We start from the raw sequence: 19,774 nt of genomic DNA, 5'->3' as shown, positions 1-19,774 counted from the left end.
AAAGTGATACTTTCGACTTCTTGTTAAAAACTACAAGTCCAATTGCCTTGATATTACATATATAGGTACTACATGTGGACCATTCTCAAATTTGTTCATTTCATAATGATATCTTTAATTTTCTAATTTTGGTGAATATTTTTGTCATTTTTGGTAAAAAGTGATATTTTCAACTTCTTGTTACAAACCACAAGTCCAATTGCTTTGATATTACATATATAGATACTACATATGGACCACTCTCAAATTTGTTCATTTCATGATAATATCTTCAATTCTCTAATTTTGATGAATATTTTTGTCATTTTTGGTAAAAAGTGATAGTTTCTTTTTGTTAAAAACCACAATCATTTATGGTCAAAAAGTCAGCAAGTCCTATTGCATTGATACTATGAATATTGTTCATTTTCTAATGATATCTTCTGTTCTTTAATCGAAATGTGCATTGCTAACAGCGGAGCTATCTCAGCCGAGTGGCTGCTTGTTTTATAATATATTTGATAATTTGTGTTTAAGGTAGAAGCCTACTCATATTTGTTGAGAAATTGTGTCATAAATCACATGACAATGTTCATTGGTTTATTATGTAAAATCATTAAGCTATTGTCCCATGGCACCATAAAATAGCATTCTATTGTGTGTTACAGTGACGTATTTTGAGAAACTTGTACTAAATTTTTTCAAAAATAGCTATTTTTAGAACAATTCCATAGAGCGCAATGTTAAACAAAAATTGCATTTTTCAACACTTTTTAAAACCCAGATTTTTGAAAAAAATCAGGAAAACAAAAAGTAGGCAATCATTAACAATATATCATTTTTTCAGCCTATGTCACCAGTCTACAATTTGAGATATGGCATAATATCTCTGCCATAGGAACCTATGGTAAAAGCACTATACTACTGCTAAAATGGCCGCTATCCACTAAAATACAACCATGATTTTCCCGAAAATTAACCTGGTGACCCCCATTTTTTTCATAGTCAATATTCTTGTATTGTCTGGAAGTACAATATATTAAAAAATTAAGAAATTCTGGGTTTTTGAAATCATGAGTAGGCTTCTACATTAAGAATCAAAATTTGAAATTGCGTACGAATTACGACATTTAATGCGAAAGTAAAATGCTTTATACGCTTACAAAAAATAATATCTTTGTACAAATTACGTACGAATAAAATAGCTGATTACATTTTACATCTTGCCCGTGTCTACGAATTTACTTGTTTTATTTATTTAAATCACATTATTGCGAAACTAAAAACAATTGATTAGAGCTTACAATAACGCCCCCTGCCAATCCTCTATGAATTCTCTCCGTCGCACCAGACCGACGTGTGCACCATAATATTCCATGCTGGATATTTTTTATCTATTTAACATAAATAAAATGATAGTCCCTCAACTAATATCGTACAATCACACCTGTCCTTTGCCCTGATGATTAATTGGTGATTTTCCGAACAATTGCGAGATCTCGCGAGATGCATGAAAGACGCGCGTCGAACGTCTGCCGCAAAAATCGAACGATTTGATTTTGAACTAGAATTTCTTTATTTCGCAGCTTACATTGACCGGCCGATCTTCGACAGAGGAATATTGCTTCCGAATACCCTCACTTAATCGAAATTGCCTATCATCAAATGTGGACAGCACATTATTAAGCATGGAAATGTCCCCGAAATACTTTCGCGTTTGTCGAATCCCACGCGATGTTTGACGCGACTACGACGCTATGACCTTTGTTTGTCCTGTTTTTACGTTCGATTTCACGCATAACGCGTGATTCTCGCAGTGTACGGAAAATGGTCTATTGAAACGGGCTGTTATTGAAACCAAAGTTGTCTATAACATGCTATGCCAGATAGACAAACGCTTCGGTTAGTCACCTTATACTATGTGACTTCTCATTCTATCTAAGTTGAGTAGACGATGTGCAGGGCTCATTTAAAGGGCGTGGTCGTCGTGCCGCGTCCTGTTCGATGTGGGGCTCATAGCGACGTATACAACGCGTGTAAAATACATTGTTTACATGAAATTCAAGTATTTAATGTTCGTGTAACAGCCAGTGTATTTTACACACGTTCTATGCGACGCATAAGACCCACATAGTAGAAGACCATCATCTTTCAAAATCGTATTCCGTAATGTGAGAGCGGTATACACGAAGCCTTTCTGTGGCTGCATTGATATGCAAATTAGTTTAGGTACCTTGTAGCATTTCCTCGACCATTTAATATAATTTTTTTAACATTTTGAGACTGCCATTGATGGCAACTTCCGCAAAATCTCCACTCTTTCACGTGGCTCCATAATTGGGACAGGAATTACTGCAAAATGAATTTCAGGAAATAACGTGTTCTTTCATAAGCGTAATAATGCCACAATGGTTCAAAGTGAAGGTAAAACATAAGTAATTTGTATCTGTTATTTCCAGGTAAATTTGCAAAAATATTATTTAGTGTCAAAATATAGATAGTAATATAGTATATATAAATATAGTTGTTTTATTTAATTCATACAAATAGACGAAAAATTTAAGAATTTGATTTTGTTTTGTTCAAACCTGTTCAGTAGGACAAATCCAGACACGTGATAACACAGATGTATCTTCCATTTCGAGAATCTAGGCAAGAATCGAGTGAAAACACAAGAGAATATAATGAGAAAATTGCTCAGATATTTAACCTGCCCACCCCAGTGGAGATAATGGTGCATTCCCAATCCATTGCATATACAGTCACATCTCCAGGACGTGTCTGGCTCTCTATCATACCTCGTTGCAAACATATCTATTGTGTCTGCACGCAGGTGCATCTCGACTAACGACAACCATAAATATGCCATGAGGTTATTGAAATCCGCGTTTTCCGGAAACTGACACGTGATTTTTCGTTATTGCTTATAAGTTGATTGGTCATCGTATTTTGTATGGCTTCCATAATTAATTATACAGCATAGTTATCGTCTCTCTGAGTGCAGACGCTGTGGAGTTGATATTCGACCGCTCTGGGTCGAAACTTCTCGCACATGCGATTTGAATGTGAAAATTTATTTTTGTTTCTATTATTACCCTGAGCAAAATAAATTGGATACTGATGGAATGAATAGAGTCCTGTTTTTGATAACTTTCCAATTAATTGTCTATGTCATTTCTGGGATTACGCGATGAACACACCCTATACGATGACTCATCTTTTAATGCATATTAAGCATGAAAGTAAGATATCGTAAACACTTGTATTTTATATATGCATATTATTCATATTTATCACCACTCAAAGAAGTGCATGATAATACATTGAAAAACAATTTTATCACCGACATTTGAATAGTAATCATTAAATATTGTACATATTAATTAGGTACAGCTATCTTAATTATACATTCAACACATTTGATTATATGAAATATATATTTATGAAAAATTGTATTCACTGTTAAACTTGTGTTAATGACTATCTCACAATAAAGACCACCGGCCTATATTTATCGTCACACAAACAATCGCATATTAATACATTGAAAAACAGTTCAAACAATGAATAAATAATTTATTAAACATTTTGGTAAAATTTAGGTATCATTACCATCCAAATTAAACACGTAAACGCATTTGAAGTATATATTTATATTAAAACCATACTGTGTTGTATTATACATTGTAGAAATAATTAAGTAACATTAGTTCTTATAATTTACGATTCGGTACTGGTATATTCTCTATAAATAAGGCTTAGACACTTTTTACGAGTGGCGTCAGGAATTACCCAATACATTCCTGGCACACTTCTCAACTCTAAAGTAACGACTCGGTAAACTGACCGCGATAACAGTCAGGGCTCCTAGGTATGGCAGTATACAATATTACCCTATAATTAAGCATGATCGCTGAAATGAAAGTGACATCGGTGACGTGTCTATTTTTAGATTTACGTCACTTTAAGTCAAGGACATATTAAAGTAATTGGGTCTTTATAAGTTACTCCTTTATGTAACCACCCATGTAAACAACGTTTCCTGACATCAAAGAATTATTCTGTTATTTCCTGGAATATTGTTTTTTTTTTCCATTAAAAATATATAATTAAAAATTATAATATATTTAAAAATATGTGCCTTCAATATTTGTTTATTGATGATATTGAAATTACTTTACATATTTATTGTATTAAAAGAGGTTCCTGCTTAAAAAATAAAAACCGCGAGGTTAATACCCCCCGGGGTTAATGGTCTTCTTTTTTATCTGACTAGATTAGTAACCATGGCAACGGCTTAATAATGTATTTTTTATCCAGTATTCTCGCGTATTCTTTGCAGTTTTTTTTTGTTTGCCTATTAGAATACCATAGTTTAACGTGTAGGGCAATAAAATACCCAGTTATACCAGGAAGTGTGACCTTTGACCTTTACGGGGGTCATGTTATCAGGTTGTTGATCCCATGTATCGATTAAGGTAAAATAAAACAATTTCGTGACGTATGCCATCTGTCAATATGAAGAAAAATATTTTTTTATTTATCTTTCACCTGTTAAAATAACATATAATTACGTCATATCCGCTAGGTGGGGGATCGCTTTTATTTAGTGTATTTCCAACCACAATCATCTATCATCAACTTGGGAATGTATAATTTGTGAATTATTATTAATAGAATCATCTTTGGAAATAAAAAATCGTATCTTTCTTTTTATTGGTTTTTGAGCACACAATCTAAGATGAAATGTTTCTCATCCCCGAAATCATTGGTATTTTAACACATTTTATGTACATTTGTGATTACTTGACCGAACCATGTTTTCTTAATTACACAATATTTAAATAATTTCAAAATTAACTGTTAAATAGTTACATTAAATAGTCTGTCTGTGTTTAGATTATTTCATGTTCGGCACCCCCTTATGATTTGGTAATATCGTGCCGATGTTTGTCTGTCCGACGTCACACTAATTAAACATTTTCTGTTTGTTAATCCTATATCATAATACTGTGAAATGGTTAATTATTCATTGGGTTATAATATTGCTTATTTTGCTGACTGGATAATGCGCTAAATTAAAACCCAGTGAATATGTAAAATTGAGCATAGAACACATTATCTAAATGATAAAACCGCGAATTTAAAACTCGCTGAATATGCATGAACTGATAGATCAGTGAAATTTAAACCCAGTTAAAATTAGTCATTTTACAGTAGCCGCATACTTACTATCTCGGTGAATATATAACCATAATTTGATATTGATTAACACGTGAAAACACTTTTCAGTTTATGTCTGATTTCTCTCTTCGTGACTGAATGTTGTATTGTCACTATTTTTGTCATAATTATTTATTGTAAATATGTAGTTACTGACAAACAATGAAACTTAAATGGCGGTAGTCGTCGCGCCACGCATGCACGAGATGTATGTGTCTCATATAAACAAAGATGGCGACTTTGACTGTTGCGCAGATCAACGAGTACGAACTGAGACGTAACCAAGCTTTAATTAGGTATTTTTCAGGTGGTTGGAAGGTATTAAAGGAGTCACCGGTGGCAATTAGTGAAAGTCGCACCCAGGTAAAACCTCAAACTTGTAATTTCCATTAGAAGAGTGCATTGGGAAAATCAATGTTTATCAACACAAATGTCGCACATGCGTTGGGCGACAACTGCCGCGCTTTAAAGTTCTCTCATCTCCGCTATCTACACGTTTCTTGTAATCGTGGCTGTGAGATAATACGTTCTAACTGCCACTGGGGGCGTAGCAGTTAATTTACTCGTTCATTCTATCAGTCTCACGTGGCCAAGTGTATTCAAGGTCATTTATATTCAGCTTACACACGGGGTTCAGAGAACAAAATCGATATCGAAATGACATTATTATAAGTATTGCTATTGTATGAACAATCGACGCATGCAGATGTTAAGGTCACATCCACGTCAAATATCCATATTTAGTATTACAAATATTATACACATTACATTACATTACATAATAAGATTTTAGCATCAATAATAGTACCAGTTAATATACCATAGTTTCTATAAATACCTTTAACCCAATTACATAATTTATCTAGCGTTAAACCGTATCGTGTCCAAATAGCTCCCAGAACATAATTAAAATTAGGGGATTATTGAGGTCACGTGCTTTCTCCGTTTTCTGGGCCCATCCTTGACCCACTAAACACGTTTATAATTAGAGCTGCTATTTGGACGTCAAATATTCATTTAGTCTTATAGTCGTAAATTTGCCACAACCTGTACCTTCTCAAGCGTTAACTGACATTCCCAGCATTCATTGCTCTCGTACTGGGAACATGCAAATAACGAATTCTAATGGAGTCAGTTGTAAATTCACAGAACGTCCACACCTTTATGACAGGAAATTTAAAACACAGACGTTAGTTAGTAAGATCAGTCACTGTAATATTTTATTAATACTATTCATACGTGTCACCACTGTGATCAGTCATGTTATTTATTTGGTTTTTGTATAATTGAAAAATGTATACTAATGTTTGCTTGCATTTCAATAACATAATAAGTAAATTAGCTGTCTTTCATAGCGCGGCAGTCACTCGTGTGGTCCTTATTTATTGCTAAATGTTAAATTTAATAAGCTGTGCTCAGAATTCCTCAGGAACGTTACGAAGAAATTAGTCCGTATATGGTTTATTCTTGTGCATTTTTTATTTTTGCTTGGGATGTCTGATCTAGTCATTTCAGTTTTGGAGTACTCATCTCTTGAGAGTACAGGCCGTCGCACTTTTTGCGCAAGCGCAGTAACAGTCAGGCGTTGTTAGCTGCTTTTGGTTTTAAATATAAATGTATGTAACAACGTATGGGCAATGTTGTCACAACATTTGTTGATTGACATTCGCATGCTGGTTGGCAAAAACTGTACACTGATGACGTCACAATGCGACGGATTATTTATGTTCAAAATACAGTCGTGACCTATCGGCGATGTTATCTTTGCTTTCTCATTTCTAAGAAAGCCGTTTCTCACGGTTCGTGTACACCAGTAATTTCCATTTGTCGGTGTGAGTGTCACGTGGTATTTGTTTTAATCATAGTACGTCATCGAATCCATCATTTTGATCAAGCTATCTCGAAGCGAGTCGAATAATAGTTACGTTTTTCGTCCTACAAAACTATACCTATTACGCCCGTACTTCAAGTCAATAAATATTTATAACAATGAATTGATTTGGTAAATATTCTCGCGTAACAACTATTGATATAGTATATTAAAGCTCCCTTCAGTTAGTGTATTTAGGGGATATTTTTTGACTACATATCTGAATATCTTGATTAGCATGACATTTGTGGACATTATGTTTGGTAATAGTCTGAGATAAAATTCCTCAGTATTTCACCAAGATGATACATTCAATAACTGTTATTTAACACACTTTGAATGTCATTAATTTATCTGAACTGTCAAAAAAAAAAAAAAACTAAATGACTAAATCACAGGTGAATACTATGGGTGATAAAACATTATCACGTATATAGTAGTAACCGGGTTCGGAATCGCCCATCCAATCAGCATAAACCATTTGTTGTGAATTGCAGTGTCACTTGATAGTTGTGTCCGGCTACATCATCATAACCGCCATTTTGTTCATCATTGCTAGGTGAATACATAATTACGCGAAGTCCATAAAAGGTTAAAAAAAGTGACTACGTTCACCTTGAATCACGAGCCTACACAGCTTAGCTAGCAGAATATCAAATGTGTATTGTAATATATAATAACCACGTGATATCGCAGTATATCTCGAAGGCTCACAGACACATCAAGGGAAGTCATTCAACTTTGCATACAATACTGCATGTTCACTCAGATTTTTGTTATGTAATTATTACTACCATTGTACAGATGTTTTATTATTAGCTACTATGCTAATAAAACAAAATGTTTATTTTGATATTATGCCGTAGTGTTTCTATAATGATGAAGGAGATAATATATATATAATTTACATTTTGTTGATATACAAGTGTATATAAGTGGAATGCATATGAGAGATACTTGAATAATTCAAGGAGTAGTACAATTTACGAGTTGTGGTTCACACAGCTGCTCTATCCCCGTACCAAAGCGTCTTGTTGTCGACACAAGCTTATAATAATTATTATTATTAATTATTATTATTAATCATAATTATCTCAGTCATATATTGATGCAAACATTTAGCTGTAATGTCCAACCGTGACTCAAACAGATATCGCCTAAAAGTGCCAAACATGACCCCACCGTAGCGTCCAATTAAGATGCAAACAACTTTCTTTACACACGTTGTGTACGTAGCATGGAACCATATCGAACGCGCACTGTGTTCAAATGACGTTAATGCGGCATTAGTTTAACCCGGCACTTTTTCCGGTAGTCAATAAATTGTAACAAACAGCGCTTGACATTATTACTCATGTATTTATTGCTGAATTGAACCTTATAAATAGTAGGAGACTGTTTTAAATAGATAATAAATATTTCACATTGTTATATTGCATATAATTTATTATCTATTAACAAAGCAATTTAAGAAAGGTCATTGCATATCCGGTGTATCAATAACTGACACTGGGACAGATGATTTCACAAAGAATGAAGATATCTGAAATTTCATTCATTTTTATTGTAATTTTTGTGATCTTTAACGTCCCGGTTATATAAATATCCGTCCATTCAAAGAAACTATGTATTCATCCATACCTTTTATTCCAAGTATTGGATTCAACTTTGTGTTCGGTTTTGTTTTGATATACCACATACAATACAAGTTCAGTTTAATTGTATGTATTTGACATGGGGATGATGGGCACAACACAAACTTTAGTACATTAATCATTGTAGAGTAGGTATAACTGTGACGTTATTCTCAAATATGTATTTTTTTAACAAGTTACGCAGATTTAAAAAAAGTATTGTTGCGTCAGGTAAGGTAGCGTCGCGCCGCGCCGCGCCATGACACTGCGCGTTGCATCGCGTCATATGCTGTCATTATAATCACCATGATGCGTTGCGCCACATCGCGGTTTTTTTCATATCTGTTTGCGTTGCGCAGTATTTTCACGCTTCGTTGTATTGCAAGCCTTTGCGTTAAGTTGCAATAATATATATACTAGTAGTACGTTGCGCCATGTTGCGTTGTATTGCCATATATTTCAACCTTACGCTAAATATATTCCTTAACTCTTGTATACTCCATTCGAATATCTCATTTTGCTAACGATCACAGCTAATTGTGTAGTACTAGCATTGGAGGATCACTTGCCAAATGAAGACAAGACTCCATTGGCGATAGGATTGGTAAGTACATTTTGTGTTATTTCTGTAATTTCACACATAGTAATATGCAACGACCATATTCTCGCACAGTCGACAGTAAATTTTCCTTTACTGTAACGTTCCGTTATTATAGATGTTATATCGGATACATATTATATCTATGATATTATTATCATAATTATTATTCAATTCGGTTCAATTATGGGGTTATATATCCCCAGGACAGCTGAGTCTGAGTCAGTCTAGTCATACGGTTCACTGTCCAATATAGCGCCACATTTGCAGGTTTCAAGTACAATGTTGATGTGTTGTTCGATTACGTCAGTAACGCTGCAGGCTCGTTCGAAGATATTGCATGACGCGCATGCATCATTAAATGCTCATGTTTATCCAAAGCTATTGCACATTTTCAGGAGTTCAGAGTACTCTAAGTGAAATGTTTACCTGCAAACACTTAGAAGATTACATTAGTTGTCTTATAACATCCAATTGCGAACGAGGGCGAAACAATGGTGAGAAATTATGACGTGCCCAGACAAAAGTACAACATTGCTCGATTTCTCGGCCAATGACATGTGTAGGTTGGAAAATGTAAAACATACTTCCTCGATTAAGTCGCTATTATAAATGTACTCATTCATTAATATAATGTGAGGCTAATATTAAAAAAATTGTAAAGTGCAATTTCCGCTGTGATTAAAAAGGAAAAAAATCCCTTCTGATGACATGACCATAACAACAGTGCTAGACTGTAAAATTTCAAACAAAAGTAATAATAATACACAATTATATATATATATAATATCTATCATAACGCACACAATTCAATAATAACTATAAAAGGATTGCGTTCATGTTTTTGTAACATAATATTTTAACAATTTTTATTTAATGGACATTCACTGTCTAGTCAATAAATCGGGTTTTTGAATTATTTTTGAGTTCAGCGTGCCCTGAATGTCCCAAGGCTGGCAATTCTTATCTCGACATCTTTTTCAAATAGTGTCGACTGTCGGGGATATCGATTCAAGAAATTCTAGCGGGAAAAATACGCATGTATTAATGGACTAATCCGAAATTAGCGAGATGTTGAATTGTTCGAGTTACAGACATCGAGTTACAAAAACATCGAGTTACAAAAATAATAATATAGGTTGCCCGTAACTTAAAGTTCTGTTAGTTGTTAATTGAACATAGTTACAATTTGGGCGTGGTTTCGCAAAAATGGGCGTGGTTTCTGAAATACTGTTGATTGTTGTAGCATGCTACATATCCTCGGGGGCGGACATCCGGGCATTTTCTACCACCTGGCAACCCTCGCGGTGAAAACAAAGAACCAAAAACTCACAGAAAACGGTACTTTGCGATGGTTGATGAGAGTCCCCTGAGCAGTGTAACAAGATTAGCCCTACGTGTGTAACATATATGAATTTGGTTGTTCAGGATTACTTCAAAGTTGAGTTTGTGTTGTTTTCTCGAGTTTTCACCGGCTCCACCGGCGTTCCACAGCAGCGCGCACAAAGCCCATAGAAATACGTGGTACAGTGGTGCGCGTCTTAGCAACGTAGAACGTCCGTGACGTAGCTCCGCCCACGAGGATACCTTGCGGTTATATCATTAAAAACATAGTACATCGATCTGCGTACTGAATTACGCAGGCCATCATGAAACAACGCTATAATAATTCCAAATCTGTTCTCTGATACAAGGTAATTTCAGTTGTTCGCTGTCATTCGAACTGTTGCATGTGTCATACGTATTATTCACTCACTCATGGTGGAATTAATTGACATTCGAAACTAGTATCTAATTCTTCCGTCAATAATGTTCTTCCGGTGTGTTTCTACTGCCGATTAAACTATTTGCACTGGCGTCGCGGGATTTATCTGAACTTGACGTTGCAACCTCAGCCCAGAGATCCAATCAGGTTTAAGCATATGCGTTGTTAAACAGTTAACAGGACGATGAATATGCCCAATCCTCAACTTGATCAACCAAATTTATCCCAATCATGGAAAATAAAAATGGTTTCAGAAAGTTTTTTTTTTTTTTTTTTACACAGACTTGGTCAGCCAAATTTATTTAAATCCTGGAATATTCCTTTAACATACAGAACTACTAGTAAGGTTTCAGAATACATCTTCTTGTAACAAAATCAATACCGAAACCGACTTTACTGATGAAATCATTTGTATTCCCGGTGCGTCTGTTTCAGTGTATCGTCTACCCATGTGGGTGGGACTGACTTGATGAATTAAAACGCTTACAGTCGAGTCTGATTAGAATCTAAAACTATACAAAGACATTGACTCGTATATTTACATTTTGTGATAACATTAAAGCGCGGTAGTTGTCGCGCTACGCATGTGCGACATTTGTGTTGATAAACATTGATTTTCCCACAATCCAATGCGTTCTTCAAATGTAATCACAAGTATGAGGTTTAACCTTGGCGCGACTTGCACTAATTACCGACGGTGACTCCTTCGATACTTTCCAATAACATGAAAATTGCCTAATTTAAGCTTTGAAACGTCTCAGTCCGTACTCGTTGATCTGCGCAACAGTCAAAGTCGCCATCTTTGTTTATATGAGACCCATATATCTCACACATGCGCAGCGTGACGACTACCGCGCTTTAAATAAAATAATGTTAGTTAATATCTATTTTATATTTGTTATCCATGAGACAATAGCCTTGGTACATTTTAACAGTTTTATCGACAAATTACAATTTCGTAGCCGTTTAAGCATTCATGTGTTTGTGACCCCCCCCCCCAAAAAAAAAAAACTTTGTTACTTACGACAACCAGTAAGAATGACGTCACTTCTTGCGTCATATCGTCCAAATGTTCAACATGAAGTTGGTATGACACAGGCTAATGATATTATGCAGTCATATCACGATCTTCCTTTTCAGACTTACGTCCAAAGCACCTAATTACTGCCTTTAGCAACGAATAGTAATACTTGTATTTTGAATAACAGAAATACCGCTAATCATAGAATACCAACATGTCACATGATTTGTATAATTCAATATTGTAATAAACTGAACTTTCACTTTTCGACATATGACGTCACACAGCGATGACAATCAATTCTTATTTTGATGATTTTATAAAATTAAAATACCAACCTTTTGATTAAAATGAAGATTATGTTTTTTTTTTTAATAACAATGATTACAGAACTCTAGGGGATCTTTTAAGAAGTGTATAATGATACTGTTCCCAGTGGTGCCGTTATTAAATACGCCGTTCACCTGTGCCCATATGCCGTGAAAAAACTAGTATATGCGGCAAGGCTATAAATAAATTAACACTTTCTCCAAGTTACTCTGTGAAATATTGTATGTTAGTGAATATTTAGGAAACCAAATCAAAGTTTACTGATATGGAAATGTATTGTTTATTTTTAACAGTGTTTATGGGAAAAAATTTAACACCCCCCCCCCCATTTGCAGAATTGTCTCGAACATGTCAAGCGATCGATATCACTGTTTCTGAATGTAAATCGGAGCAAATGTCATAGACGCGTTATCAAGCTTCTAACAGTGTGTCGGATTGGCTGATTATAATCACTGGACAATCAAGTTCAGATTGTAGGATGCCCTGAAAACAATCTCGGGGCTATCTAACGCCTGAATTATAAGCCAGACTAAAAGCAGCTTCATCGCTCCTTGATTCACAATTTGGATAAAAGATTAAATTAAAGTCCCGTCAGTTCGGTAAATTGATTCGGTACGATATATAGTATAGTATACCTTCATCATGGAAATCCCGCCCTTTCAATGTCACAATCACCTATATAAAAGTTATATGTACGACATTGAGACATATGCAAATGAGCGAATAATATGTAACAATCTATTTTTAGCGTGTGATTGGCAACACATAGTTACGTATAATGTTGACCCAAATCCATTCATTGGTATTCAAAAAAAAAATATCTCCGGAATTCCCCTGCTATGACACGTGACTATATCCAGGTCGAAGGTCATTCGGAGCTACCTACGCTGTCAAATGAACTTCCACGCGGAAGTTCTCTTCAAATAATCATATTCAGGTGTTTTTTTTTTTGAACTGCTTCCAAGAGATTGAAATTTACCTTTAAATATTATAAAGCAATAGAAATGACATGTTAGTGGAGTCAATGCTGTCGTCTGTCTTTTCTAGCTTGCACATCTTGCATGTGTCTATTGGCGTTGATGGCGCACCGTCGAAACATATTCATTTATCGTAAATTTAGTCGCATAAAATATCCCTAAAGAACATTGACTCAAATCGAGGAATTACTTTTATTAGAGTAAATACATTTCATGGAAATATGGTTCAACTTGATAAAGCACTCGAGTGAATCATGTTAGATGGATGAAGTGTACACACTTGAACATTCTAGACCAACGACACTGACTCGCTGTCACGTTTATTATCGGGATATTTGCACTCTTCAATCATTCCTCCATATTATACGAATTTCATGCAATGTAAATCATACATAAAATAATGAGGGATGGGCCAATAATTAAACTGAGGGTTATTTCATTAAGAGTGCATAGGTATATACTGGATATTGAGACATTTTTTTCTCAGTATGTACAATGTTCCTGCTTAGCCATCTGGAATAAATAATGATCATTCCCTGACTGTGTGGTTGTGTTTCTTTTGACATTAAATCTAGACCAGGGAATACATGTATACTACAAGAGTTAATAGCCCGTATGTTACTTCCCCAGTGTATGCTAACATACCCAACCTTGTCTATGTAAATTACAACACTCGTCTGTTATATCAGGTAACGACAGCCTAAACACGAATATGCAAATTTCATATATTTAAATTAGAATAATTGAAGTAAATAACGTTATATAAACATTTTAGGTGAATTTGTAAACCGGTGTTTTGAAATTGACGAATTGCTATTTGTAACCATCAAAAACGTGTTGTATATTTTATTCATTCAATACATGTATAACTAATTTTTGATAATAATAGTGCAAAGTTGACTGCATAACTATATAAATCTAGATGCAACGCATGTGCATTTTAATTGTAATGTTTTCACTGTCGCCACTCAAGGGTCTCTTTAATTTTAGCTAGGGAATTCAACAAAATGTGCATTCTGGCAATGTTTTAATATAAATTATTAGTAATGTCAGTATCTGTATGAATAATTAGTACAAAAAAATAAACCGACCAACCGCAGGTGTTTTCTCGGATTACCTTCCGTTGGCCTCATTTTAAATTTTAAACCATGTGGGTCCAGTTATGTGGATAACCTTCCGTTCGCCCAAATCGCCATATTGGAATTTTTGGATAACCTTTCGTTGGACCCATTCGACATATTGGACTTTTTAGATAACCTTCCGTTGGCCTCATTGTGGTTTAAAACCTCCCCTTCGCCATAATGGGCCGTGTTCGCTTGTATGAATTTAGTATTGTTTCAAAATACTGATTTCTGTTTGCATGAAATAAAATAGTTGTCAATGACACAGTAATGTCAGGTTATTGGACAAAAAACCCCAAGCGGTTTTCCATGCTTTGTTAAAACATCGGCACGTTGAAAATCGGAGATAACCCATGTGGGCCCCAGAGTTATTTCTGTTTCGTGTTTGTATCTGTATTCTTGATGCGTATCTGTTGACGACGTGTTTCTCAGTGCGCTAAAAACCTGGTCTTGTTCTGAGACGTAACGTCAGTTGTCAGTTTATTTGTAGTGTTAAAAAAACATGGAGAAATGCATATTTTTATTGTACAACTCCGTGAAACAGAAACACGTGAACATGGAATAAAACCGAACACTAATAAATAGCTTGTAGTCATTTTTCCCGCACTAATAACTTCAATGAATTTCTAAATCATCGGCTAGTTTTTTGTCTTGTGAATTTATTACATAATATTTATCCTTACCTGTCACTTATAACGGGCCATATCAATCATGATGTGGGCCAAGATGTATTAGAATGAGGTTGTTTATTTTTGCGAACGTTTATTAAAATTTAACAAATATAAAGATCACAAAATTAAATGGATCAAGTGCATGCAGTTATAATATAATACAAGACAGGCCGCCTAACATCATAGTTATTCACAATCCGCCATTATCACGAGAAAACATAACAACTCTGGGGACGTAAATAGCGCACCTGCTCTTTAATAGACCACGTGACATGCATACCTTTGCATTCAGTTACCTTAACTCAGTGTAAAGAGTCGTTTTTATTTAAAAAGTTAGGGGGTATTAGTTGTTGCATCGTTCTTGGGCGAATGACAGATATGTCAACGTTTATTTTCTACACACACACACACAAAACGCCCGAGACAATGGTGTGCTGTATTGATCACAATTCTGATGTATCTAGTAGTTTCGATATTGATTGTAAATACCTATCCAAAATGTGACGCCCTCGTCAATTTGACCGCAAAATGAACCGCATTCATCTTTTTCACGAGGAAAATTGAATAAATATATATAGTGATTTATGTCGAGAAACGCTCTTCAGATATGTTTACCTTGGAGTCTCTGAGAAATGTGCTGATCATATCAGAGATTAGAAACGTTGTATTGATTGGAGGGAAATATCTCTTTAACGACCCTCGCCCTAAGCTGAGCCCAAACCCCACACCTAAATAAAACGTAATTGTAATTGCCCCGTTTGATAACTATGTGTCTAGGGGCATGTATATTTATAATGGCAGGGTTGAGATTAAAGCTGTGAGTGAGGGGGTTAAAGAACCAGTTTGAGATTTTCTTGAAATTTTAGTGATTAGTACATGATTAGCTCCGGTAATATGTACAATATGGCGCATTTGATGATGTACTCTGACAGCAACGTCACGTGACATTGAAACCTGCAATTAGAGTGGTGATAACAGTGTCGCAGACAGATTTGGATTGTCATGGTAACTTTCTCATTTGGTTTGAAACTTCGATATTATATGAAAAATGATGACTAAATATTGAATGTTTTGTTTTTATTTTCCCAACAGACAGAAACAGAAGTATACTTTGTAGGAATTTTCTGCTTTGAATGTTTAATAAAAATTATAGCACAAGGTTTTATCCTACATCCGGGTTCCTATCTTCGGAACGGTTGGAATATTATGGATTTCATAGTCGTAATATCAGGGTAAGTTTTTTTTCGTTACATAATTGTGAAATGTCTTCATCAGACCCTCAAGTTTGCAGAACGCCATCATTTTACTAATCAGTACAATCTGAAATAAACTAAACACATAAACTGCACACATATGTGCGGCATTAACACGTTCATTCGGTAATTCGATTTCACTCTCAAAGCTAAATACTTCCAAATGCATATATATTCTGCAAGGCTTGTACGTTTGGTGAGTCAGAATTAGTGTCGCGTATTGAGGGCGCAAATATTGTGTCTTTAGTTTCAAGACGGCGAAAACATAAAACACATTAAATCACATCAAAGCCGTTCTTCACCATCTTTGAAACTTCTGACCAATTGAAATTCTCTTTGCATTTAACTACGCGTACCACGAGTAGTAGCCAATCAGAGATCGCGATTCTTACAGCCACAGGTCAATATGGCGGTCTTGTTCGCTGGTTACAGACTCTTAACCCTTTCCGAAGTGTTGACCGTTTTAATGTATTTCCGTTCAGTATACATTCTGAGATGTGTTTAGTCAAAAGCATCTCGCTTGAAGTTTTTCTCAACTACTCGGTTGGACAATGCGAGTCATGGCAGCGTGGAGGAAGGCCAACTCATTCAACTTGTAATATAGCCTTGTGTACATGTCTGTTATTCCGGCCGCTACGCCACCCTACCCTACACACGGAGTAGCGGTCAGAATAACAAACATGTACACAGGGCTACTTGCAATAGTACTTTGTAGCTGTCGTCTGTGTGTTTGGCAACTTATTTCGTGCGGTAACGATTATGTGAGTTCCTCCGTTTGTTTGTAAACACTAAACTGTTCCCCTCGTTTAGCCGCATAAAAGTGTTCATCAACTAAATTTTCCATATTTTCTGGAGTAACTTGTTTCGATATTGAAAAATGCGGTGTAAAGAAGCCGAGGGGAAACAGTGAGTGGCGTGGCGACTATTTTGACAATCGGGGTAGCATTTCCTAAACCAAGATTTAAAAAATAAGATTTGAGAATTATTACTAGTAATTCATAGCCCTTGTACGGGATGTCGTACTTGTTTACGTTTTGCGTGCGGGCTCTGTGCCTGGTTAGCAACAAACGGTCGTTCGCATCCGAAAATATGGCACTGTGCGCTGCTGTTGTTTGTCTCCTTTCATTATTGCACACATTGTGCCCAGTTATCGCGAAATAATGAATAAGGCATAATTTCCGAGATGAAAATTACCAGGATTTTGTAACGCGAAATAATCATTATCAAACAATTTGTACAATATAGAAAAAAAAAATGGATATTAAGCCCAGACAATATTGTTATTATTATGTTAGTGCATTGACCTCAGTCATTGTCCATGCATGTATCATCTGTTATCAGTCACCATTTGAGGTTTTTATGACGTCATAGCTTATATTATCACAACATAATGTAAACCTCCATTCGCAAGTGAATTCATTTCAACAAAAAACGTCAAAATTTACCTAAATTTGGAAAATTCTGATTGTGGTGTTATATAATTCCCCACGTCATATAGGATTCGGAGAAGGGTATTTGGGGGGGGGGGGCATTATTGTTCAGATAACAGAACTGCATGTGATACTGATTAGTCAGTGTGAACCAGCATTTCAATAATGGACAGTGCATCGTATTATGATATTATATATCCATGTTTAATATGCCTCATGTTTAAGATTGTCCTTCTGATTGGCCTGAAACTCTGTCACATGGTTTGATTTGTCATATTGAATTTAATCTATTAATTTTTGGTTTGTTTTCCATATACAATAATAATCTCTTTAATCTTAAGTCTTAAATCTTGGTTTAATAATAGGATCAGCATAATACCCTGATCATTGATAATGTTACTAATGATATATAGCATGTTCTGCCTTTTTGACAAATGACGTCGTGAGGAAGGGGCGGGGGGTTACCTCTGGTGGGCGACTGCAAACTATCCCAGTTGATGTGTTCCAGTTTTAGGCTGTATCTTTAGATCACATTCATTGTCAATATTCTTCTCTCATTCATTATTCTTCATAATTTTTATTTATTTTCTTCTGTTTTTCGTTTCACTGAATATATACATATTCACTTCTCAGATTTGAAAAATTACAACCAGTTACTCTCGGCGCAACAAAAACATTATCTTTATAAATATTTATAAATTTCGCAATTCATACTGAAACAAGAAGTTTCTATTGGCTGATTGAATAATGGAACATTTTCTAATGACATCATTATGCGCTGTGCTCATTGATTGGCTGGTTTGGTTCAACTGTCATTGAAATTTATAAATATTTATAAAAATTGAGAAATGCCTTTGTTGAGAATGGTTTTGGAATGGCAGTTTAAAACAAATATAATTATATTAATAACTGAAATACTCCATAAATTCAAACTGGGGGTCGCCTTGTAAGTTATTGTAGGCAACAGGTTTGCAGTTTTGTAAGCCTGTAAAATTTCAATTTCCGGTACCACTATAAAGTTTGACTCTCATATTCCCAGTTTAATTAATTATGTTTGAGGTGCATTATTCGGTTTCTACTGTCATTTTTCAAAAAACTATAATAATAACATCATACCAAGTACATATAGATTCATGGCAATATACATTATAAATTGCTGAGTGACTAAATATACACTTTTGGCATTATGAAGATCAGTGTGCGTTCTCATTGATTCATCATTTATTTTTAGTTTGCCAACATTATTAAGCTGCACATGTGCCCACTGCTCTTTCTTTTCATGTAACACTTAGTCTTGCATTCCATCGCCCCTACATGTAACTGCATTCTCACTTCGTTGCTTTCAGCTTTTCATGTTTTGCGTTCTCATTTCCATTCATTGTTTACATTTTTTTTTTCTTGCTTCTTCAATGCTTCATACTGTCAGTGTGCTAAGTGCCTTTAAGATTCCACAGTTTGAAAATCCAGCTATAAGAGCCGTCAGGGTACTGAGACCTTTAAAATTGGTATCTGGTTTTGAAAGTAAGTTCACTGCCTGGATACTTCCAAGAGTTGCTCTGCCAAATTTACCCGACTTAACTTGCCCCACCGTTATTTGCCTGCTTTTCCAAGATGCCTACTAACAGTGCATAGTTTTATCCTATTCTTAGATCCAAGTCTGCTAGTACACTAGGATGGATGAGAAGCTATAACGAGGGGATTCAGTTACCAGCAAAATGTTACCAATTTTAAAATTGAAAAAAATTGTCCTCTGTATTGTACTTGAGAATATTTCGTTGCCTCGATGACATTTTCTGGTTTTCTCCCTTCTCTCGTCATAAGCTTGAGTGCATTTGTGGAGACATCTCTATTGTTGTAATTTCATGTGTATTAACAGGTAAACTAAGTGTCTGCACAAATGCA

General features: G+C 35.2%; 1 protein-coding gene across 1 annotated transcript in view; it reads left to right on the top strand.

Annotated features, from left to right (window-relative positions):
• Window positions 1–9,224: 9,224 nt before the first annotated feature.
• Window positions 9,225–19,774, top strand: part of LOC100373523 (voltage-dependent calcium channel type A subunit alpha-1-like) — a 90,553-nt gene continuing 80,003 nt past the window's right edge. The window contains exons 1-2 of the mRNA XM_085492202.1: window positions 9,225–9,310; window positions 16,282–16,421. Coding sequence (XP_085348328.1) covers window positions 16,396–16,421 — 26 coding nt within the window. The 5' untranslated portion in view covers window positions 9,225–9,310; window positions 16,282–16,395. The remainder of the gene's footprint in view (window positions 9,311–16,281; window positions 16,422–19,774) is intronic.

The sequence above is a fragment of the Saccoglossus kowalevskii genome, chromosome 17 (assembly GCF_978046115.1).
Source record: "Saccoglossus kowalevskii chromosome 17, keSacKowa6.1, whole genome shotgun sequence".
Lineage (NCBI taxonomy): Eukaryota > Metazoa > Hemichordata > Enteropneusta > Harrimaniidae > Saccoglossus > Saccoglossus kowalevskii.
The sequence above is the reverse complement of the archived record's forward strand: the minus strand, read 5'-3'. Positions and strand labels throughout refer to the sequence as shown.